The following is a 25,982-nucleotide window of genomic DNA, read 5'->3' as shown; positions in this document are numbered from 1 at the left end:
CTATTAAATAAAGGAAAAAGAAAAATTACAATATAAGTTTGTCTATCTATATTAAAACAAGAGCTAGATGCTGATATATTGTAAAAAATCAATACAACTTACTTTGTCAAATCATAAATGATAACTATGATGCACACAATGACTTGAGCAACTAAAGAACCATAAAAAAAAAAAAAAATCCAAACAACCATCCAACAATGCATGCAGAACTAGAATAATGAAGCTCAACTGCAAGAAACAGATTTGAGTGGAAAGATGTTGCAATGAACTCTTCCATAAATATAACGGGAAAACATACTACATGATGCACAGCAATACCTCGGATAATTGCATATTCACGTTAGTAATCTCAACAGTCAAAAGTCAAATACATAAGCAAGCCGGTAAACAAATCAATAAGAACATTTTATTATTAAGAATCAAGAACACAAAAATTTGCCCTATTACAGTACAATTCAATATACAAATCCATCCATATTCAGGCAAATAAGGGTATCAAAAACGACAGTATCATCTGTTAAGCCTAATCCGACTATTGTTTTCAAAGGATTGTCGGTCCTATGCTGATGAATAAAGACATACATGCATAATTTTCCATTAATTACACTACAATTCAATAGCCCCGTCCATCCATATTAAAGCAAGCAACACTATCAACAAACAACAGTTATCATTTCTTAAGCCTAACCAACAACACAAAGACATAATTTCCACTTAATTACACTACAACCGGATATATAAATCCATCTATATAAGCGAAGGCACCTTATCAACAAACAACAGTTATCAATTCTTAAGCCTAATCCGAAAATTGTTTCTCCAGAACGGAATGCTGTCCTATGCAGAAGAGTATACATGAAATGCATAATTAGCCCTTAACTAGAGTAGGATTCAATATACAAATCCCGTCCATATTAAGAAACAACAATAGAAACATGCAATCGGGGAAAACTAAACATTTCAATCGGACATGCAATACAAACAAAATACCTATGGAAAACTAACCTGTAATGAGCAAATCGGGGCAGAGTGCGATGAAGAAGAACCTGTAATGAGAAAAGGGGAAACCAATTAAGTGAACAGTGTAATAATCGATGAAGAAGTCAATGCACATTACAAGGCAGTGATTCGAATATGCTTACATGCAGAAAAACCAAAAACGTGCCCTAACAAGGCAGCCAATGAAACTCATTACAGAGAGAAAAAGAGAGTTAGAAACCTTTACCTTTCAGTTGCAGTAACTTGGAAACCCACCAACTGAGAGCAATCGAAAGAGTGACAGAGAGAAAAGAAAAGAAAAGGTTGACTGGTTGAGAAGGCCAACCGTAATGTTGTAAAGAAAAAGAAAAGAAACAAAAGACGCAAATCGGCAGAAACTGTGAGAAACAGAGGGAGCAAACCGACAGAAAAGAAAAGAAAAGAAACAGAGGGAGCAAATTGGGCGAAACGCTTAGAAGGTAGAAGGAAGGAACAGAAGAGGCAAAGGGGAACAGAAGAGGCAGAGGGTAAAGTGAAGCAGCACCTAAACTGAGCAAAAGGGACGGATTAGAAATCGGTGGATTTCACCGATTAGGTCAGTAATGTATTACACCCGTAATAGCATTACCATGAACCAAACAACGGAATAAAGGGGGCTTAAGTGGGGCCCACCGATTAGGGGTGTATTAGCCAATACACCCAACCAAACATGGTGTTAAGGATTCCAATAGAGAAAAAGACAAACCCGAATGGAGAAGCTTAAATACGCCTCAATCCATCAATGATGCAGGAATCCAGAAAGTGCTTTAAGGTAAATGGGCAAAGGTTGAAATCTTTTTACAAGAACTTCCAACTATACATGGTGGAAGAATTAATTCTCAAAGAACCAAACGAACAACACTCAGGTCGTCGAGCTAACGACGTTAAACAAAAGCGATTTTTGGGAGGCAACTCATAAATATTTATTTCAATTTATTTAATTTTGAATTCAATTTAGTTTATGTTGAAAATAAAAAAATTATAATAAGATTATTGTTTAATCTATTTTAATGTGTTGCTTTCTAGGAATAATGATAGAGACTTGAATCTCAAATATCCTTGCTATATTGCAAAGCCATCATTTCCACCACCTTCTGCCAAATTAAACATGCACGGGAGTACACTTGACCCTTCTCTTTCTCAATGTAGGCTAAGTATGGGGTATTGGATTAGTAAGTATGCATGATTATTTCTCTTTCGCATGTGTTAATTCTTATGCTGGGATTATTCGTGAAGTTGTTTGACACTGAGCCTCTAATTCCTATGCTTAATCAATTTAGATAGTTGGGTGGTTCTTGAATTAAAGTATTCATTATCTAGTTTAATCGACGTGTGTTATAATGTTGAAATATTATAATTAGATTGTTTCATGAAAATTGATTCTTTTATAAATTGGAATGAAAAGTGTTAATTAGATTGTTAATTTAATTAATTTTATTTGAGTGCATTTTATTAGAAAATTAGTTAAAAATAAATACATTAAAAGCATAGTGATTGTTTCAAATAAAATTAACTAAATTGGAACGAAAAGTAAAGAGGAGAGTCAAGTTGAAAAATTGAAGAATTAATAGTTGACCAATTAAAATCAGATTTTTATTTTAAAATTGTCAAAATTCTATAAATAGTATGAATCTGATTTTTAGTTGATTGATTTATTTTATTCCACTTAATTTATTTTGCAATCACAATTATGTTTTTAGTTTATTTTATATTTGTTTTATATTATTATCCTTATCAACTAAAACCCCACCTTTTTATTTATTTTTCAAAAATTTGATTACAAAAACAGGAAAATTAGAAATCCTAATTCCTTTGGGATCGACCTACTACTTTATACTACTATTTAATTAAGTTAGAACGTAGAAATTTATATTTGGTGGTCTCAACCCCATTAAAAGTTTATCCATTAAAAGTTAATCGACCCCATTAAAATTAGATTGTTTCATGAAAATTGATTCTTTTATAAATTGGAATGAAAAGTGTTAATTAGATTGTTAATTTAATTAATTTTATTTGAGTGCATTTTATTAGAAAATTAGTTAAAATAAATACATTAAAAGCATAGTGATTGTTTCAAATAAAATTAACTAAATTGGAACGAAAAGTAAAGAGGAGAGTCAAGTTGAAAATTGAAGAATTAATAGTTGACCAATTAAAATCAGATTTTTATTTTAAAATTGTCAAAATTCTATAAATAGTATGAATCTGATTTTAGTTGATTGATTTATTTTATTCCACTTAATTTATTTTGCAATCACAATTATGTTTTTAGTTTATTTTATATTTGTTTTTATATTATTATCCTTATCAACTAAAACCCCACCTTTTTATTTATTTTTCAAAAATTTGATTACAAAAACAGGAAAATTAGAAATCCTAATTCCTTTGGGATCGACCTACTACTTTATACTACTATTTAATTAAGTTAGAACGTAGAAATTTATATTTGGTGGTCTCGACCCCATTAAAAGTTTATCCAACAAAGAATTGGAACAGTTGTGCTGTTGCTGATGGTGTCCAATGCCTTCTTCAGTTGTGGAAGAAATCTGAAGGTATTGAAGGAGGGCAATACTTCTTTGCAACACATTTATACTGTGCCAAAAACAAAAAAAACAAAATTAAGACATTTCAGCTATGCAAAGCAGCAGCAAATAACATTTTACAGCTCCTAAAGGCTGTCCAATGCCTTCTACTGTTTGTCGTGTTAAACGAGTTATATTTATTACAATATAACTCGTTTAACAAACATGGTGTTTGTGTTGTGTTTTTGTATCATATCTAAAATTACCGAGTCTAATATTAAGATTTGGTGCACCCAATCTTTGTTTACCTTATGCTGACTGTATTTCTCCCTGATTGCAGGCAAAGTAGAATTGTTGTTGTTACAGCATAGTCTATGAAGGTCCTTAACACACTCAAATAGATCGGAGGGCTTATACAGTGTGTAATGCTGCAAGGTAGAATTCTGCACCGTAATAAATGAGATCAGTCTAAGTAATGTCAACAAAAAGAGTCTATTCAAATAAGAAAAACAGCAAGAAGAAGCTGCTTGTGTCCGAGCAGACACGAACATACCCAAGGTTTCTTTGATGGAAGAAGTATAAATTTAGCAAGGAAAATTGCGGATGCAGCAATGAGTGATGGAGGGTAGCAAAGCATATTGTACTCAAGGAGAGACAGTTCAGCAATGTAGTTGGCCATGCACTCTAATTGCATTGATGGAACCTAATCAGAAAAACACACCAACAACAAAGGAAAATCAAGGAGTTAGGTGTAGAAAAACTAATGGAAATAAATTGTGTTACTCAGACTTGGGTTTCGGTGATGAATAAAAGTTTCTCTAGCATGAGTATGTTCAATTTTTTTCCAAGTTTATCCATAAATCTCCAAAGCCATGTCTGGATATACGATGGACAGAAGTATTTACAATATTGATTTCAATTGATACCCAATATAATTTTAAGCATGGTCTCAAATAGTGCAACTATGTTACTTTTTTGTAGAGATATTAAAGCTTTACAAGATTTGTGTGATACCTCATTGATCCCTTGAGCAGCACGAACAAACCGTCTGAATTGTCATACCAATGATCACAAAGTTGAAACAAGAATCATAAACATGAAGAAAAAATAACAGGAAGTATATTATTCAATAATAACGGGGTAAAATATTTACCTTAAGAAACATTTAGCTGTTGGGGCAGTCATTTCAAACTTCAAGTAATTCAGAACAGATGATTCCATTTCTAGAACCTGTTATACAAGTTGGAAAGCTTAATGGTTTACTCAAATTTGATAAAAAAAAAGTAACCTGTTATAGTCCAAAAAACAGAGGCCAAACCTCATCCTTGAAATATGTATTATCAGTTATGTAGCAGAATTCCTCCACCTGAGGGGCACAAATCTCCTCATATTTGCTGAAAAATTAGAGACGATCTTTTGTTATGTGTTTGATGCGGATATGTACAGGTAACATAGTATGTGATACTATAGAAAGAAACAAAACAAAGGGGTATGGTTCTATCTTACGAAGCAATCATCATGCAGGCAACACCAAGTAACTGTAGCCGCTGCCTGTTCATCGTATTCCCCGAGAGGTACCGATCTATGTAGCTCACCGTCAAGTATAGTGTATCCTGCACAAGCCTATACTCTTCAGCCACCTGCAGTTGACATTGAATCCTAGAAATGTTAAGCAGGGATTATGCCAACAGAAGACAATGTGTTTAGCCTTTTGTGTACTGGACTGTAAATAACTATACAAGTTCTGTTGACAGACAGAAAATTACTTCTACAAGCCAATCAATTAGTATTGAACGCATGCTGGAATTTATGTCATTCTGAATCGTCTCCATGAAGTTGGTCGAAGGCCTTTTCTTCACCTTTAAACCAAAAGAAATAGGAGAGTTCAGGAACAAATCCTATGTATAGCTTATATATTTAACCAAAATTTCAAATGTATACCTCGGATGCCCGTAGGTGCTTGTAAATATCACAAGCAAATGTTGCACAAAGCTGGGGATCCATGAAATTGTCATCAACATCAATTACCATATCATCGGCGTCCTTCTCTGCCACAGCATCTCGATTGCAAATACTTCCTGCAAGCAAAATCAGTTTTCAAATAAACCAATTGAGCAAACCAAGAAATAAAAATTTGAAGTACCAAATAAATTTGTTTAGAATATGATACTGCACCTGTTGCTACTACATCATGGTCCGAAATACAGAGATTGCTGAATGTTTTTCGCTCAATGGAACCGATAGCTGAAACATCATGGTTGTCGATATATTCAACTTCAGGGCTTTTGAAAGAATCACAAGTGGACATTGTCTCATCCAAGGAAACTGATGATAGTCCATCTGATTTACTAGGAGAAAACTCCATGCTACACTGTACTGGTGGAGGAGGCAACACCACTTCATTTCCTGTTGGCAGAGATGGAACAACCTTGGGAGGCAAAACTGAACTGCGTCTTTCATTTATAGGAGGCAGAACATGTCCTGAAAGACCTACATTTGTAACAGACTGTGTCTTCCTTGCCTTTTGGATTTTGTTTGAACTTTGTACCTTTTAAGTATGAAATTCAAAATAAAAAATCAAAAGCTGGATCACCCATGAATACAAAAAAATCAAATGCACAAAATAAACAGAACTGCCATAATCAATCAAAACTGTAGCTTTCTACTTAAATGTAAGCAGAACCAGCTGCTAAGCATAGTTTTTTTTTTTTCATTTTTTGTTCTAAAACCTTCTAAACAGGAGGAAAAAATGAAAAATTAATGATAACCCAAATTCTTTAATAGTAAAAAGAAGTTCAGGGAAAAAATTTGAATTCCCCATCAAATTCAAAAAATCTAAAATTTTGAACAGTTCTTTTTCCACACATTGTCTCGGAAAATAAGAATCCAAGAACAATGAGAAAGAAAAAATTATTAAAAAAACCAAATATATTAAAGAAGGAATTAAGACCCACCAAAGAGGAGGCCAAAGCCGAGCTTTTTGAGCTTGAGCTCTGCTTTTGGTTAGTAATGTTAGTAAGAGGGACTCTCTTTTTAGCCAAAGAAGCTATGACTCTTCCCACATTCTCCGATGACGATGCATGTCGTTTGGCTAAAGACGAAGTCGTCGATGAAGAAAAGGATGATCGCCGATTACCCTTTTGCGTCGACATTTTACTCAGCTTTCTTTTATCCGAAAGAGAGACTGTTGCGAAGAAATTTGGTCGCGGTTTTTATTCGAAAATGTTTCCGTTCACTTAAATTTTATATTTTCATAACGTTGCAAAGGAAATATGGAGGTTTGAATTGGCGAAAGATCTTAGCCGTTGATTCACTCGACAATCGTTAGGAGCGTGATGTGGGGACCACTTGCCCTGTTTTGAAGTTTTATCACCCACGGTTGTTTATTGGTCACAGCAACCCATGATTTAATGACACGTTTGAAGTTTCACTTCGAGGTCTGGGGCTTTCAACGGAGTGAGTGGATTTGATTGGTGGGGTGATTGGGCGCAAAAAGTCACAGCTGGGTGTGTTTAGATTCGGTTGGTTTTTTTGAATTCGAATTTCAAACGGTCACTTTGCTTTTACTCTATTCTAGGGTAACCACCTAATATAAATATAATAAAAAAACACAAAAAACAATTTTTTTTGAATAATTGAACTTTTGCAGGTCTTTTACATAGAAAGTAGATACAAATTCTGAAAATATATAAATAAAAATTAATGGAAAACAAGAAAAATAGTTTGAGATAGCGAAATTTAGGTAAAAAACTTTTAAAATTTCTTTAACGAATATGGAAATAGTACAATAAATATTATTTTTCTGGCAAATATATAATAAACTTAACTTTCCTTTTTGTCTACAATTAAGTAATTCAAAATGTTACTAAATTGTGAGCTCTTTTTTAAGGATAAGGCAAATATGGAGCCTTTTTTAATTTATTGGTGTTCCGTTGATTAATTAATACTATATGCTCCTTTCCACATTAAATTCAAATTCAAATTTGAGACCAAAATGTGTTACAAAAATTATGAGTTCGATTATAAAACTACTCCATAAATTGAATTTTGAAATTTGTTTTGAATAATTCAATATTAAATTTGTTTGATTTGAATTAATTACAGGAAATTGATTAGAGAATAATTCGATATGTTTTGATTTTTATGGAGTGAAAATTATTGTCGATACTTATTTGACACGGGTTCAAATTGTAAAAAAATAATTTCAGTATAAAATCATTTTAACCCAATTTTATTTGAATTCAAAATAAATAAATAAATAATCAAAATTATCCAAATTTAAATTAATATAGTTTTAAAAATCTAATAATAATGTTTATAACTTAAATTATAAATTTGTTTTAAATAATAACTTGTAACTGTCATTTTGGGTTGTGATTATAATTTGATAGGTATATATGTAATACCCCATATTCGATCCAAACATCGGGTCAAAGCATTGGGATGTTACAAACTTCTGCGATTTCACATCAATTAATCATTATAAAACTCAAATTATATCAAAACATTTGCAATAACTTATGTACATGTCATATTCTATAACTAAAATATCAAATTTGTACCTTCTTCAAGCGTTGGTGATGTGATGTGATGAGATGCGTTGAAATCTTAATCTGGATCTAGAGCTTAAATTTGATCTTTCACCTACGCGTTTAAAACACACGTTAATCTCGTGTGAATTTAGTAAGTACTCAGAAATACAAATCTCATTGTTACATTGATTTCTATATATTAAAAACATTATTACTACTACAATTCTTGATATTAATAATCAACAGACCATTCCATATTTATAGGATTCATTATTATCATAATTCACTACTTTTATGTTTTCATGGATGGATAGGAATAAAACTTTTACCACTCTAATGTACTACATTATCACTTTATAGTTTAACCAGAATTGTTATCAAAATCTTTTACTTGTCATCTCAATGTGTAACATGAACGTTTAATCAGAATTTGCTTACCATAACTTTTTATTTTATCATTATCTTATGTTATTCAACAAAGGCCCAACGTAGACTTAACAAAACGTATAGGATATACGAAAATAGTACAGTAATGCACCAAAGTGCAATAACAAAACATGACAACATCGAAGTGCGTATTCAGAACAGATAGCGCATTAAATTTTCCTTAATGACATGTCATCTATATTCCACTAGTTCTCATCTCGCCTACTTGGGCAATTATATCAGAATCAATTTCATTTCCTTATTTCAGAACATAATTTAAATACTTTGCACTTATTTCAATTTAGTCCACATTATAACAATTCAAAATAGAATTTTCAACTTTCTTTATAACATATCTCACTACTTAATAAAAAATTCATATTCACTAATAAAATTTACATAGCTTCTCACATTCCACTTTTGCATATTTCGCAATTAATCCTTTTCTTTTCATAATTCTTTCGTTCCACTAAAATACTTCACATAATAAATATAATTTAATAATTATTTTATCATTCACTATTCTCTGTAATTCAATCTCACTTTCACTTTTCATACATATACTATTTCATCACACTTTCTTACACATTCTATTTATCAATATAATATTTCACAATTTAACTAAAATTTTATACTTTTTTTAAAATTTAATCCTTATCTTTCCACAACTTAAAGAACAATAGTAATTTAAATTACAATAATCATGTATTTTTCATTTTCAACAACATTCTTCACTTATCAAATATATTCTTGTAAACTTTCATAACTTTTCGGTTTAGTCTCTTTTTGCCATAAAAGTTCAATATTCACAATTAATCATATTAAATCATTTTTATTTCTTGTTACACTTTAATCACATATTTTATATTAATATATTGTTTCACATATCAATTTCTATATATTTCACTTATATTATTTTATCCACATATTTTCTCAAGTTTGACAATTTAGTCCTTGTCATCATAAAAATCCATATTTTCTACAATTTCACAGTTTCCTTTCTTGTTACACTTTAATCACATATTTTATATTAATATATTGTTTCACGTATCAATTTCTATAAATTTCACTTCTACTATTTAATCCACATATTTTCTCAAGTTTAACAATTTAGTCCTTGTCATCATAAAATTCCATATTTTTCTACAATTTAACATTTTACAATACTTTATTTCCTCATCTCATAACACATTCATTAAAATTTTATCATATTTTCCTTATTCACATATTAAATTGTTTCACACTTTATTTTAGTTCTTAGATAATAAGAGAATTCATAGGTACTTACCTTTTCCAACTTCAAATCACTTGCTCTTCCTTTTCCTCATCACTTAATTCATTTTATCAATCTCTTTCTTCATCAACATGGAAAAACATAAGATAATGATAAAATAAGTACTTTAACATCATTTCCATATTTTTCTAACAATATTAAACCTTAATATTCATACATTGTTCTCTTGGAATCAAGCTTTAGCTTGATTTTCTCTCTCTCCAAGTTCTATTTTCTTGAATCTAATTTTATATTCTTACTCTCCATAGTCTCTTTATCATTTTTTCTCTCGTGGTGGTTATGGAAATTCCTTTGATTTCTAGGTGAAAATGGTGGATTTTTTTATTAAAGGACCAAATTGTAAAGAAAGCGAAACTTTCTTTCTTCTCTCTTTCATCGACATTGGGAGTATGAAGAGTTTTCTCCATCTTTCTTTCATTTTATACTAATCTTTAATTAAATAAAATATTAATAAATATGTTATAATAAAATAATAATAAAATATTCAACCAATCATGTTTCAACACTTTTCTTCCATAATTATTACACCATATAATTATCTATTTTGGGTAATGACCATTTTACCCTTCATGTTTCTTCAAAATTCCATCCTTGAATCACTACTCACTTTTGGTAAAAATGTTATTTAGTCCATCGTGTTTCTCTAGTTATTCAATTTGGTTCCTGCACACCAATTTCATGTCATAAAAAATTGGGTTATTTTCACTTTTGGTCCTTAATTTTTCTCATTTTTATTCTTCAACCCCTCAAATTTTGAATAGTTATACTTAAACCTCAAAACTTGTTACATCTTTACAATTTAGTCCTTACTTTAATTAATATACCAGAACATACTTCTCAATTCAACTTTTTTGATACTCTTCAACCTTCTCTTTTATCACTTTCATTTCCTTATTTTACTTTATTGATAAATGAATTGTACACGATCTCGATTTATTATTGTTTTAAATATACCAGTTTTAGGGTGTTACAATTACACATGTCTAAATGTAAATATATTTGTCTAAGCCCAAAGATTTTGCTAGATATTTGGGAGAATTTTAACAAAATTATTAGGTTTGTTTGAACAACATAGAATAATTTGATGAAAATATAATTAATAGGGTAGTAGTCACATTCTCTTATAATGACAAAAATTGTAAATCCTAAATTTGTTTGGTGATAGAATGTAATTAAATCGTTACACGTTACATTCTTTATATTTTTAAAAATATATTAATTATTATAAAATTATCAATACGATAAAAATTTATAAACGAGCAACAAAAATTAACATCAAATCATTATATGCAATATAATAGTCTAAAAAGTAGTCGATAATATGATTACATCATATTCAATTTTATCTAATTACTCTAGTATTTCACATATTTATTAGGCTATTCATTCTTTAAAATTTTAACATATACTCCTTATTATCATTCATTGACCTTTGATCGAGTTTATCATTTGAATTTGTTTTATTAAGATTATCGAGATCTCTTTCTTCTATGTACTCTTCAAAGTATAGATCATCCAATTCCACCTATGAATGACCTTATGAAGCACGCAACTTGTTAGTACGACCCAACTTTGATTTTTTATGCTATGTTGTAATGATGTTGTTAGTATGAGAAATTCTTTTTAGAACAACAAATGTCCTCTCAACCACATTTCAAAGCTTTAAATGTCTCAAATTAAAGAGTTCACGAGCTACTCTAAGACTTGTGTCTAGCTTCATTCTCTTAAATAGTATTGTCGAAACCCTTTTTTTTGGAAATCTACTTTATTTTGAAAACGAAAATGGAGTCGCCACCAATCCTTTTTATTTTGGTGTGATTTGATCACCTCAAATTTAATTATAAAAGGTAAGGTTTATTGAAACAATAATTTTTGGCCTACAAAATCTAAGAAAATAGGTTCGGGAGTCAGTTACGTGTGAGGAAGGATTAACACCCTCATAATGCCTAAATTTGGTATCTAGTTGATTACTTGATGTTTTGATGTTGAAAATTGAAAGTTCGAAGGGAATTTAAAATACGATCCCTCTTTGCATCGTGTTACTTGATGGTATTGAAAGAAATATTATCTAAATTGAATTTTTAATGAGGATGTGTTCTCATTTTGAGTCGATCAAGACGAAAAATCATGTCTCGTAAGTTGGGACACAAAATCTCGAATTCTTGAAAATAAGGACGCTTTCCGTTTAATTATAGCCCAAATCTTACAATATTATTTATTTATTATTTTTTTTTAAAAAAAGGGAGGGATATTTAATTATTTTTGTTCAAGGAAAAATCATACCTTGTAAGTTAGGGGCACAATTTATCAAATCTTCAAAATAAAGAATATCACATTGGTTTTAATTTTATCTTCTCATGAGTTGTGTAAAAATGAACGCATCATTTGATATGATATGCGATTGAGCATAATGCGGAATAAATAAATATATATAAGCATAATGGTTAGAATAATAGCATAAGAACAAAATAATAATAACTACATAAAAAATAAAACATAGATAAAATTTGAAATGACTATCGTAAAATAATAATATAAAAACAAAATAATAGTAGGTACCATTATCAAATGGTGATGAAACAACTTTAATAATAAATTGATGGTGATAATAATAATGACGATAATAATTTAATTAATGCCATGTTTAATAAAAAAATGATAGTAGTAATGAATCAAGGATAAAGTAAAATTGTTTAATTTAAAGGGTAAAAATGCACAATAAAAGGAAATATAAATAATATGAATTTTAAGTATTAACAGAGGTAAAGAAATAATAAATAAATAAATAAATAAAATAATTCATAAAAGGGTGCAATTAAATAAATGAAGGATTGAATTGGAATTTAAACGAAACATAAAGCATAAATTGCAAAATAAATAAAAAAAGGGAAATAAAAGACTAAATTGAAAACATAACAAAACTTCGCGCCTAAATTACAAAGAAACATAATATAAAGGATTAAATCAAAATAAGATATAAAATGTTAGGAGGTCGAATGGAAATTATCCCCATCACATTGACACGTGTTATTCCCTGAGGGATTCACAGTAAGTCAGGGGACTAAATTGCACAATAATTTAAATTATGGGGCGAGAATTAAAACATATAAAAATGAACATGACTAAATTAAAAAGATGAAAAAAAGCAGAAGGACCAAAGCTAAAATATCCCCTCCCTTTAAAAACACGCAGATCCTAGGGGGATCCGGGTGGGTCATCGGGTCGGCCTGAAACGACGTCGTTTTTGGCGTCTGAAAGTTATGCCGAAAACGACGTCGTTTTATAGGGCTATATAAGTAAAAAAAAGTTTAAAAATTCATTTTCCTTCAGTTTAAAAAAAAACTCCTTTCTTCTCTTCTTTTTTTTCTCTGAACGCCTCCTTAGGCCGGCCAAGGGGGAGAGTTGTAACAACCCGTTTTCAGTGAAATCAGAACAGTGGTTTCGGGACCACAAATCCGAGTCAGAAAGAAAATTATTTTAATATTAGTGCATGGTCTGCATTATGATAGGAATAATGTATGAAAATTTTATTAAGAAAAATTTACCGATTACATGTCTAATTTAATAAATGACCAAATTGCATAAAATGCAAATGCTGAGTTCTAGTAGATATAAGTATCAAATAGCTGTGGAATTCAAAATTTGAGGTCCTTATATGGCAATTAGACCATTAAGTGGAGTTAGTAGATAAGTATGATGATTCATCCATGAAAATTTAATTAAAGAAAATGATGAAATTGAAAAGTAATAGATGAAAAACGATAAATTAATAAAATAAGAAAATATCATCATTTTCACCATCTTTCCTAAATAGAAAAACATGGAATCCTAGCTAAGAGAAAAGAGCTCAAGTAAGCTTACTTAGCTTAAGTAGGTAAGTAATCTTGTTCGGTTTTAGTAATTTTCATATTTCGAGATCGTAATTACTTAATCTAACTATTTTGGGGATTAATTTGCAAAGTTATCAAAGTATTAAAGTTTTATCATGGATTAATATGCATGAATTATGAAGCTTTTGGTAGAAATGGAAAGGTTGTTGATAGATAAACAACTTTTGTAAAGGAAATTTTCATGAAATTGTGATTTAGATACTAAATTGAAAAGATGTAAAATTCATGGAAAAGTTTGATTTTTGTGAAATATATGGGCTGTAAATGCTATATGTAAAAATTGGCTAGGCTTGGAATAAGGATTAAATTACATGAATTTCATTTTTCGGGCCTAAGGATAAAATCATAATTAATAAAAAATATAGGGGCAAAAAGGTAATTTTGCCTAAGATGTGAATTTGATGGAATTGAATGTGAATTTTATTAAATTGAGTTAAATTTACGTTTGAATTGAATATTATGTATGTGTGTTGTGTAATTGACATGTATGAGATTCAGTCACATATCCGAAAATGCGATGGATACAGAGTTTCTAAATTGGTTGTGGTCCAGCATATGTTGTGGACATACCACAGCTCGAAATAGCATCCTGTTATTAGCTCTCATGAGCATCCCGATAAATAGCTCTCTTGAGCTTCCCATTATATAGTTCCTACGAGCTTACCGTTAATAGATTTTTGGAGCATCTCGATTGGTTGTGATTCTGAATGTGTTGTAGACATACCACAGCTCTTATGAGCGTCCCAATATATGGATCTTTGTGAGCTTACTAATTAATGGCTCTTCGGAGCTACCTGTTATTGGCTCGCATAAGCTTCCTGATTATGGCTTTTATGAGCTTCCTGTTATACATCTCGGATAAGCTTCTCGTTATATAGCTCACATGAGCTTCCCGTTATATGGCTTGAGAGAGAGCTTTCCATTTATGTGCTCTTATAAGCAATCCCGAATATGAATTGACGGATTACAGTTTTGTACACTTAGTATGTACTACCAGTGTATCCATTAATATTTTAAATAATTTAATGGGCAAATATCCTGACATGAGAACATATGAATCCAAATTGAATTGTTACCTGTATATATATAAGAAATACATGGAACTTGACTTTTGATGAGCTCATCCTTATTCTTGATATTCACATGAAATAAATAACTAACATGTTTAGTGAGACTATGTGCTTAGGCTTTTGGCCAAGTTGTTTGGAATGTGTTTGTATGCTTACCGTAAATGTAAATGAATGGTAAGATAATTTCTGTTATACGAACTTACTAAGCATTAATTACTTACTCTGTTTTATTTCTTCTGTTTTATAGTACTCGGAGGTTCGTAAAGGTTGGAAGTTGGTCGAAGCTACATCACATTATCCTACAGCTCGTTTTGGTATAAATAGCAAAAGTTTCTTTTGAGTATAATGGCATGTATAGACTAAAGTGGTCAAGGATGGCATAAATGTGTTTGGTTGGGATTAGCCATTGGTATGGCTTGTAAATGGTATGTTTTGATATATAAAATGGTCTTAATATGCTTAATGTGTATTTGAAATGGATGATTAATGAAAATCATATAGGCATATTGATTACGATAGTAAAATTGATAGGTATTTTGGTAAGTATAGATACTTGAACATATGTGTTGATAAGTCTTACATAAAAAATATTTTGGCTTGATTTGAATGATTTATATTGGATTGGGAATGTGTTTAATTGTTAATGTAGGTGAAAGACAAGTTTGTGTGAGAAATAAAGCTTGGAAATGATCTTATTTTGTCCACACATGCAGAGATATGAGTGTATGTCTCAGTCGTGTGTGGCACACAGCCATGCGCACGGGTGTGTGGTTCGGCCATGTGTCCTCTGCATCTTTAAAATTGCAAAACAGAATGCTCAGTTATTTTCACACGGGTAGAAACACAGGCGTGTGTCTCAGCCATGTGTGGCACACGGCCTAGCATATGGGCGTGTAACTTGGCCGTGTAGCCCCTACACCTAATTAATGTAAATTAAAAACTTCAAACAGCCTAGCAGACTAGTGTATGGCTTGGCCATGTAACCCAAGTCAGTAACCACCCTAATTTGGACATGGACTGGACACAGCTGTGTGTCCCTATTTCAAATGTCCACACGGCCATAGATACGAGCGTGTCTCTCGACCGTGTGAGACACACAGCCTGGCCACACTAGCGTATGTCCCTTAAACCTTGGAAAATTTTTGAGATTTTGTGAAAAATTCTCTGAGTTCCCGGTTTAGTCCTGACTTATTTTAAATGTATATTTTAGACCTCGAGGGCCCATTTAAGGGAAAATATAATTGATTTTGGACATGAGTAGTAAATGATATAAATTAACTATATTTGTTCTGTAAACTCTGGTAATGCTCTGTAACCTTATTTCAGCAACGGATATGGGTTAAGGGTGTTACATTTATTGGTATCAGAGCTGCAGTTTAGCCGATTCTTGGGCTAACGTAGTAAATACGAGTCTAGCTATGCATGTCATTATATAATCTGTGATAGTGTGATATCTCCTAACCATGTTAAATATGTTTTTCATATAGTAATGTCATCCAACCGAGCTGAATCCAAAGAAGCTGAGAGCAATGCTCAAGCTTCAGCATAAAGAGTAGTATCTAATAGTAGAATACACGTATCTGAAGGCCGAGGATGATAAGTAAAAGAAGCCTTCTTCAAATGATAAATGAATGGTTTACAGAATTTGTAAGAACAAATCCAGCTATATAACAACCTCCCCCTCCTGTCTCTCAACCGGTTCCTGATATGCCACAAGGTACAGAGCTTGTTAGAATCGGTAAGCCTCCAGCAGATAAAATCCGTAAATATGGGGCAGAAGAATTCAAAGCTACCGCCGATGATGATCCTAAAAGGGCTAAATTTGGCTAGAAAATACTATTAGGGTTCTGGATGAATTATGTTATACACCGATCGAATGTCTGAAATCTGCTGTATCATTGTTAAAAGATTCAGCTTACCAATGGTAGAATACACTGGTTTCTGTTGTGCCAAAAGAACAGGTTACGTAGGAATTATTTCAAACTGAATTCAGAAAGAAATATATTAGCCAGAGATTCCTTGATCTGAAAAGGAAAAAATTTTTGGAACTTAAACAGGGTCGTATGACTATATCTGAGTATGAATGAGAATTTGCTAGATTGAGTAAATATGCAAGAAAATGTATCCCGACTGAAGTCGCAATGTGTAAGCGATTTGAAGAAGGCCTAAATGAAAACATAAAGTTGTTAGTTGAGATTCTGGAAATAAAAGAATTTGTCATACTGGTTGGTCGAGCTCACAAAGCTGAAGAGCTGAGTAAAGAAAAGAGACAAGCCGATATGGAAATTAGAACTTCAAGTAAAAGATTTACTAGAAAGTCATATCAGTCAGCCTCAAAAAAGTCAAAGAAAGATCATGACCGTTCTATTACCTTTGCAGGATATTCTGGGAAAAGTAAAAGTGTTCGATATTCCAGTCCAAAATTTTAGGCTACATCTGTAGTAAGTGCAGGTAGTGTTAGAAACACTAAACCTAAATGTAATCACTGTAATAAATTTTATTTTGGAGTGTGCCACATGAAAAGCGGAGCTTGCTTTAGATGTGGCTCTTATGACCACTATCTCAGAGATTACCCGAAAAAGTCTGAGAAAGATACTTTACAGACTTCAAAGCCAAACAACTCCGCCTCGAGAGGTAGACCACCTCGTAACCTTGGTAATATGAGTGATAGCCGAGGTATAAGAAATGATTCTACTGTCAAATCTGAAGCACGAGTACCAGCAATGACATATGCTATTTGTGCACGAGAGAAGGCCTCTGCACCAGACGTCATTACTGGTACTTTTTCTGTAATTGATATTGATATTACTGCTTTGATTGATCCTGGTTCAACGCATTCATATATTTGTACAAATTTAGTGTATAATAAAAATTTGTCTGCTGAGTCTACTGAATTCATGGTTAAAGTTTCGAATCCCTTGGGCCAGTGTGTGATGGTTAATAAAATCTACAAGAATTATCCGTTAGTGATATGGGGTTTGTATTTTCCAGCTGACTTGATGTTATTACCATTTGATGAATTTGATGTGATTCTGGGTATGGACTGGTTAACTCAGCATGATGTCGTCGTAAATTATAAACAAAAGCATATTATGTTGAAATGTCAGAATGGTGAAACGATCTGTATTGAATCTGATAAATTGGATGGTTTGTCTAATATGATATCAGCAATGTCAGCACATAAATAAGTCAGAAAAAGGTATGATGCTTATCTTGCCTATGTGTTGAATACTAAGGTGTCTAAATCAAAGAATAAATCAGTGCTAGTAGTTTGTGAGTATTCTAATGTGTTTCCAAAGAAATTACCCGGATTACCATCAGTTAGAGAAGTGAAATTTTCTATAGATCTTATTTCTGAGACGACACTGATATCTATAGCACCCTACCAAATGACTCCTACAGAGTTAAAAGTGTTGAAAGCATAGTTGTAAAAACTAACTAACAGAGGTTTTGCTCGACCTAGTTTTTCACCTTGGGGTGCACCGGTCGTATTTGTCAAGAAAAATGATGGATCGTTGAGACTGTGTATTGATTACAAGTAGCTCAACAAAGTCACAATTAAGAATAAGTATCCACTGCCTCATATTGATGATATGTTTGATCAGTTGAAAGGTGCTACAGTGTTTTCAAATATAGACCTCTGTTCTGCTACTATCAGTTACGGGTAAAAGAGTCAGATGTGCCAAAGACAACCTTCAAAACTAGGTACGAGCATTATGAGTTTCTTGTGATGCCGTTTAGCTTGACTAATGCACCTGTGGTATTTATGGATTTAATGAATAGAAATTTTAGACCGTATATGGATAGATTTGTTATGGTGTTTATTGATGATATTCTGGTATATTATTGTAGTGTTTATTGATGATATTTTGGTATACTCCCGAGATGAAAATGAACATGTTAACCATTTAAAAATTGTGCTGCAAACTCTGCGTGAGAAGCAGTTGTATGCTAAGTTTAGTAAATGTGAATTTTGGCTTTGGGAAGTTGGTTTTCTTGGGCATATAGTATCTGCTGAAGGCATTAGAATGGACCCGAATAAAAATTCATCAATTGTTAATTGGAAACAACCGAAAAATATGTCTAAAGTCAGAAGTTTTATGGGATTAACTAGTTACTATCGGAGGTTTGTAAAAGGGTTTTCGATGATAGCTTCTCCGATGAAAGTTTGAATGGACGGATAAATGTCAGTAGAGTTTTGACAAATTGAAAGCCTTGTTGACTTAAGCACCAGTACTAGTTCAGCCTGAATCGGGTAAAGAATTTGTAATTTACAGTGATGCATCATTGAATGGTTCAGGTTATGTCTTGATGCAAGAAGGAAAAGTAATAGCCTATGCTTCTAGACAGCTAAAACCACATGAAAAAAAATTACCTGATACATGATTTAGAATTGGCAGCCATTGTTTTTGCACTGAAAATTTGGCGACATTACTTGTTCAGTGAAAAAATCATATATTCACTAATTATAAGAGTTTAAAGTATTTGATGTCGCGAAAGCATTTGAATCTGAGACAGCTTAGGTGGCTTGAACTGTTAAAAGATTATGACTTGGTTATTAACAGCATGGAAAAGCAAATGTGGTTGCAGATGCTCTGAGCAGAAAATCTTTGTTTGCCTAGCGAGCAATGAATACCCGATTGTCATTGTCTGATGATGGCTTCATCTTAGCTGAACTAAAAGCTAAACTGACATTTCTGCAGTAGATCTAAACGAGTACAATGTAAGCCAATTTCCGATTCAGAATTTCAGATTGGGTCTGATGATTGTCTATTATTCCGAGGCAGAGTATGTGTACCGAAGAATTTAGAAATTGTACAGAAAATTTTGTATGAAGCTCATAATGGCACTATTTTTGTTTATTCGAGGAGTAATAAAATGTATAATAATTTGAAAAAGATGTACTGGTGGCCGGGATCAAAACATGATATTTCTGAATTTATATCTAGATGTTTGGTATGTCAGCAAGTTAAAGTTGAACATCAGATGCCTTTGGGTTTACTACAACCAGTGACAATACCAGAATGGAAATGGGAAATAATTACTATGGACTTTGTATTGGGATTACCCCTATCTCCAAAAAAGAAGGATGCTATTTGGTAATCGCTAACTGTTTAACAAAGTCTGCACACTTTATTTCGGTACATATGAATTTCTCCCTGGATAGATTGGCTGAGCTATATGTTTCTGATATTGTCAGATTACATGGTGTACCAGTTTCTATTATTTCTGATAGAGATCCTCGGTTTACATCCCGATTCTGGAGCAAGTTACAAGAAGCTTTAGGTACACAGTTTTATTTTAGTACCGCATTTCATCCGCAGACAGATGATCAATCTGAACGCATAATTCAAATTCTTGAAGATATGCTTCGGTGCTGTGTACTAGAATTCGAAGGTAGTTGGGAAAAAAATTTACCGTTAGTTGAATTCGCATATAATAACAGTGATCAGTCAAGTATTAAAATGGCACCGTATGAAGCTTTGTATGGTCGTAAATATAAAACTCCATTGTATTGGACTGAGCTTAGTGAGAAAAAGATACATGGAGTTGATCTAATCTGTGAGACTGAAGAAAAAGTGAAAGTGATCAGAGATAGTTTGAAAGTAGCTTTTGACCGTCAGAATTCCTATGCAGATTTAAAACGTAAAGAGATAGAGTTCCAAGTCGGTGACAAAGTATTTCTAAAAGTTTCACCTTGGAAGAAAGTTTTTCAGTTTGGCCGTAAAGGAAAATTGAATCCACGAGTTATAGAACTATATGAGATCACTGAAACAATCAGACCTGTTGCGTACCGATTGACATTATCACTAGATCTAGAAAGAATTCACAATGCCTTTCATGTGTTTATGTTGCAATGGTATCGGTCAGACTCCTCACATGTTATCTCTCCGATGAAGGTCCAGATTCAGCCTGACATGACTTATAGTGAGGAACTAGTCAGAATTTTTTTTAAATGCATATTTTAGACCTCGAGGGCCTATTTAAGGGATGATATGATTTATTTCGGATATTAATAGTAAATGATATGAATTAACTATATTTGTTCTGTAAACTCTGGTAATGCTCTATAACCCTGTTCCGGCGACGAATATTGGTTAGAGGTGTTACAGCCATAGCTCCGCCACGGTCGCGCGGCACTGGTCATCGGTGACGGTGACTACCGTCTCCGGTGGCTGAAAAATTTTCAAAACTACCCTTTCAAGTCCCCTTTTCGTGTAGAACACGGATCTGGGGTCAAAATCCCCCAAAAAACACCCCAAAGTTCAAAAAAATGATGAAACCTTTCGGTTTCTTGGTGTTTTTTTCTTTAAAAGAAAAAGAAAAGAAGAGAGAAGGCCCTTGCATATATTCGTCCGACGAAGGGCTCCAACGACGGCAGGGGACAAAGCGCCGCAAGTAAAAATTGAGCCTTTTTTTATTTTTTATTTTTTATTTTTTCTTCGAGCCCTTTTTTATTTTTTCCTTTTTTTTTGAAAATAAATAAGAATCGAAATAAATAGACTACCTTTGTTTTTAGAAATTTCGTTGTTTTCTTTTTTGTATTTGATTTCTCCCTCCTTTTTTTGTTACAAATCGTTTTCGGTCTTTATAGCCAAAATAAAATACATTATATTATTATTTCATTTTGTCTTTTCTCTGTTTCTGCTTTTGTTCTTTGTTGTTGTCTTGCAGGTGGTGGTGGCAGAGGTTAACGGTGGTGGAAAAGGGCGCCCTTGCCATTTTGGTGAAATGGCGGCAGAGAAGGCAGAACTTGAGGCCAGGGGACTTCGGGAAGCATTCTCACTAACGTGGCGAAGTAGAGGAACGATGGCGGCTAGAGTTAGGGTTTTTTAGGGTTTCTGAAAATTATTTAATTTTTGGTCTTTTGGCTATGTTTGGGCTTGTAATTTGGGCTAGTGTATTTTTTTTTGTAAATGGACTTTATTTATTTTGTTTTTGTTTTGTTTTGGTTTGGTTTGGGTTTATTTATGTGTATTGGGCCGGGCAAAATTAGGCTATTACATGTATCATACCCTATAATATGGTGTAAGAAAACCCTAATAACTAATATCTACCACTTAATATTTGGGTTCATTGTGTAAAGAGTCTGTAGATTTAACTATAACAATTTATATAAACTCAATTTAAAAAAATACTTATGCTAAGTTATAACCTTTTATAATATATATATATATTAGGTTTAAAATATTATAAATTTTATAATATATAACCTTTATAAAAAAATTTATAAAGTGTCCAATAATTTTATTACACTCCTTATAAATAATATAGTTTTTGGCCATAACTTTAGAAAATTATTTTCAATAAATAAGTTATGGCCAAATTTTATAACAATTTTTTCTAAATAAATACATTGCTTTTATAATATATAGTATGGACACGTAAATAAGTTATGCTCATATCTTTTGCCACAATTTTTAATAAATGAGTATATTATAATACTTTTATAACATTTAAACTATTTTTATAATATACTTTTTATCATAGCTTTATATTTTTTATTTAAAAATATGAACTTTAGTTATAATTTTATAAAATACACATAAATTATTTTTTATAATATATATATTTTTAGGATTTATAACATAACTTTAGAATTTTTTGACATAATCATCATAAGCACTCATACGTATTCATGCTTATAATATAATTTTCATAACATAAAATTGTATAAACAAATAATTTTCTTAAAGTTAAATCATGTATAAGTGTTTGAAAAGTCATAAGATAATTGAATTTTGGTGTAGTTACCAGCGTAATTACTTCAATTCTCACCCTCCCTTAAGAATTGAAAAGTGTAATTGGAGGGTTTTAATTACAACTAATTCAATGAGACTCACCAATTAATATAGTTATCAAAATATGTTACTCTTGTGTAAAGCAATTACGCTCAAATCCAATTACTAGGTCACTTTTCAAATGTTACCTTAAGTTCGAAAAATGAGTTTGGACAAAAAAGAAGTAAAGTATAAGAATAGTCACACAACTATTTGGTTCATTTTATTTTGGTCACCAAACTATTTTTTTTTTCATTTGCTTCCTTTGGACAGACGATGGGATTGAGTCCAATAAGGTTAAAAACAGCGGTAGCAACGAAATTAGTTACTATAATAGTGAGATTAAAAATAGTGGTGAGACGTGTTTGAAATCAATTGCATGGGTAATAGTGAGATGAAAATATAAAATGACCATAAAGGACACTGAATTAAAATAAGTTTATATATAATAAATTTTAAAAAATTAAAACCATATGTATATTAAATAATAAATATAAAATAAATATATATTTATGTCGAATAATAAAGTATAAATTAAAATTTTTCAATAATAATTAAAGAGGATTAAAACCATATCAAATATTAAAATTATATTTATCATAATAAAATTTTACATACTTATTGAATTTTATATAAAATTAAATCTTATATATATAATAACATAATTAATAATATTTTTTCTTATAACTATTCCATCTATATTTATATTATACAATATATTATATTTATGTTTGTAAGTTTACATTTTAGTCGATCAACTTCAAAAAATTATAAAATGATTATTAAACTATTTGAAGGTTTTTATTTACGTCACTAGGTTGTTAAGGGGTTTTTTTTTTTTAAGTTCGACTCCAAGTGATGATTTAACGATACGATGGATCAATATCCATCGATGAGTAGAAGAATACACCTTAGATTCAAGCTAACTTAACGGTTAGTGTCAAAGATCGGAGAAGAAAATTTTTTGGATTTTGATTCACATATTTGTGACATTCAAATATATTTCATTTAAAAAAATGAACGGTAGAAGAGAGAGGAAGAAAAACTTTTGATTGGTATAGGGGATGCAACCGGAAAAAGCCATAGAATAACGATTTTAACAATTTAGTGACTTAAATAAATTTTTTTGAATAATTCAATAATCATTTTATAACATTTTTGAAATTGAGTAACTAAAATATAAACCTACGAATTTTTCGAACTTTAGGCAACTTAAGAATAAACAGGTTAGCACCCGAGACACCATTTTCAGTAGCCAATTATATTGCTGGTTATTATTCTTTGCTCAACGGCCCGAACCGTCTTGCTGAGGTATGTCGCCGGCAACACATTATGCATGCCATGCCACAAGTGTTGTTCTCTCTTTTCACAGTTAGCGGGACAGCCTAGAGTGGGATGCAGCGACTTTTGAAGACAAAAGGAGAGGGATTTCAATTGAAAAGATTCAGTACATAATCCCAACAAAATGGCTTTTCAAACTTTGTTTATCTGCTATTCACCGAAAAAGGGCCCCATCCTTTTTGAATCTCTTCTCACTTTAACATGTGCTTTCTAATCTTAACCTTCATCTCTCTTTTTAACTCATTCATAATCAGTTTGGACTAAGCTTTCGAGTTCTTGTGTTTCTTTTGCATGCTGGCTGCTACAGCAATGCTTATTTTCTATAGTGAAAAAAATCGTGGAAGGGACCAAATGATCTCTTTTTTTCATCATAATAATGTTGAGAGTGCGAGTAATGAGATTGTTGTCCATTGCTTCTACTTCTAATGAAGGCAAAAACAAGGGAATAATAATACCCTATCCTACCGTTGCTTGCAATATATCATAGCCTATCATCACAATCAATGATTGTGTTTGGTAAATTTTTTGAAATATTCATACTTCAAACATGGTATTCATTGTTTATGACAAATCAAAAAAAATCCCAAATCAAAGGAAAATCCCTCCTCTGATTTCGAATACCATGCCCAAAAGTCTAGCTCAAGAACTGACCACATGTTTGAATCTTCTTCCTCATTCACTTTTCTCCTGTTTTTACTTTTTTTTCCTTATATAATCATAATTGGAAGGCATCATAAGTGATTATGTCTAAACGAAACTATGCCTTTGTCATATTCTGAATAGTGAACCACAAGTCAAAACTTCAATACGTCAAAGGACCCACCAGCCCCACCTTCATGCCTTTAATCCCGCCGAGACTCAGCCTTCCTAATAATCCTCATATCATAAATATATATATAGAGACCTTCACTCACTTCACATAATCAAGCTCAGTTCCACTACGATCAGTTGTTTTTGTTTTTTTAAACTTAGTTTGGTATTTGTTTTCAGTAAAAAAAAATGGCGGTCGATGATTCCTTCAAAAAACCTGGAGCTGTTCCTTTTAAGTGGGAGATCCGACCCGGTGTTCCGAAGCTCCAACAACGTGAACTATCGTCACACAAAGAGAAACAACAGAAACAGAGGCAGCCACCGCCGCCGTTGCCACCACCAGCGTCGCCTTTTATAAACCAACGTTCGTTCCCAACTCCTCCACCCGGGATACAGCCTAAAGTACAAAAGCTTAAACCCCCACCAGCTGGATCCTACTACATCTTATCTCCTGAGCCCCGGAGTCACTCTTTTAGGTCTACCCCACGTACCCGATCCGGGAGTTTCCGGTTCGACCAGCCTGCCCGACTCCGGCCCGAATGTGTTCAAACGGGGTGCTTCCCGTCGCCCTTGCTTAGGCGAAAAGGGAGCAAGAGGAGGACACAAAAACTCGAACCTGAACCTGATTATGTTTCGGACCTTGAGACACGGTCGCGATGGTCGGTGTCGAGCCGAAGGTCGGTTTCACCATTCTACAGCTCGCCGGCTTCATCCTTTTCATCATTCAGGTCATCGCCCCGACCTGTGGCTGATGTTGAATGGGCCGGGTTTGGATTTTTTTGAGAGAAAAAGAATTAGCTTGTATAGTTGTTTAGTGAGAAAGTAATCAAATCATGCCTATTATATAAAGGTATGTGAAATGGGGTAATTTGTTACTTCCATTTATCCCTATCACAGGCACAATTGATATTGCGCCCAGTAAAATTGGAATGTAATCCCAAGGTTTTGCCGAAAATTCAACAGTCCAACTCTTTTTTTATATCTCCATTTTACTGTTCTTAAGTTTTTTTATTTTCAATATTCAAATTTAAATTATAATATATTTTATTATTGTATCTAACGTTTATTTTAAAATTATAAAATTTTAATAAATCTACAATAAATATTTATATAATCATCAAAGTCAGGCTACTAAAATTGATGAGTTGAAAATCGATGAAATGATAATTTTAGTTTCATCTCAAATATTTTAAGTATTTTGATTATTTAATTTTAAAAAATATTTCATTGAAAGTTTTATAATATATTTTAAATTTTTTATCAATAAATAAATTTTAAATAATAAGATTAAGCAAGTTT

General features: G+C 32.0%; 2 protein-coding genes across 2 annotated transcripts; one reads left to right on the top strand and one right to left on the bottom strand.

Annotated features, from left to right (window-relative positions):
- Positions 1–3,321: 3,321 nt before the first annotated feature.
- LOC105769848 (cyclin-A1-1) lies at positions 3,322–6,773 on the bottom strand. The gene is made up of 11 exons (XM_012590767.2): positions 6,494–6,773; positions 5,715–6,087; positions 5,481–5,617; positions 5,306–5,398; positions 5,046–5,179; positions 4,858–4,933; positions 4,693–4,769; positions 4,554–4,587; positions 4,093–4,242; positions 3,848–3,982; positions 3,322–3,609 (listed from the first exon to the last, which is right to left on the bottom strand). Exons 1-11 carry the CDS (start codon positions 6,689–6,691, stop codon positions 3,547–3,549), a joined length of 1,470 nt encoding a protein of 489 aa, XP_012446221.1. The 5' UTR covers positions 6,692–6,773; the 3' UTR covers positions 3,322–3,546.
- Positions 6,774–24,786: 18,013 nt separating this feature from the next.
- Positions 24,787–25,664, top strand: LOC105769849 (uncharacterized). The gene has a single exon (XM_012590768.2). The coding sequence runs from the start codon at positions 24,873–24,875 to the stop codon at positions 25,464–25,466; it is 594 nt and encodes a 197-aa protein (XP_012446222.1). The 5' UTR covers positions 24,787–24,872; the 3' UTR covers positions 25,467–25,664.
- Positions 25,665–25,982: the final 318 nt, after the last annotated feature.

This window comes from Gossypium raimondii, chromosome 5 (assembly GCF_025698545.1).
Source record: "Gossypium raimondii isolate GPD5lz chromosome 5, ASM2569854v1, whole genome shotgun sequence".
Classification (NCBI taxonomy): Eukaryota; Viridiplantae; Streptophyta; class Magnoliopsida; order Malvales; family Malvaceae; genus Gossypium; species Gossypium raimondii.
This window is presented reverse-complemented; position numbering and strand designations above follow the sequence as displayed.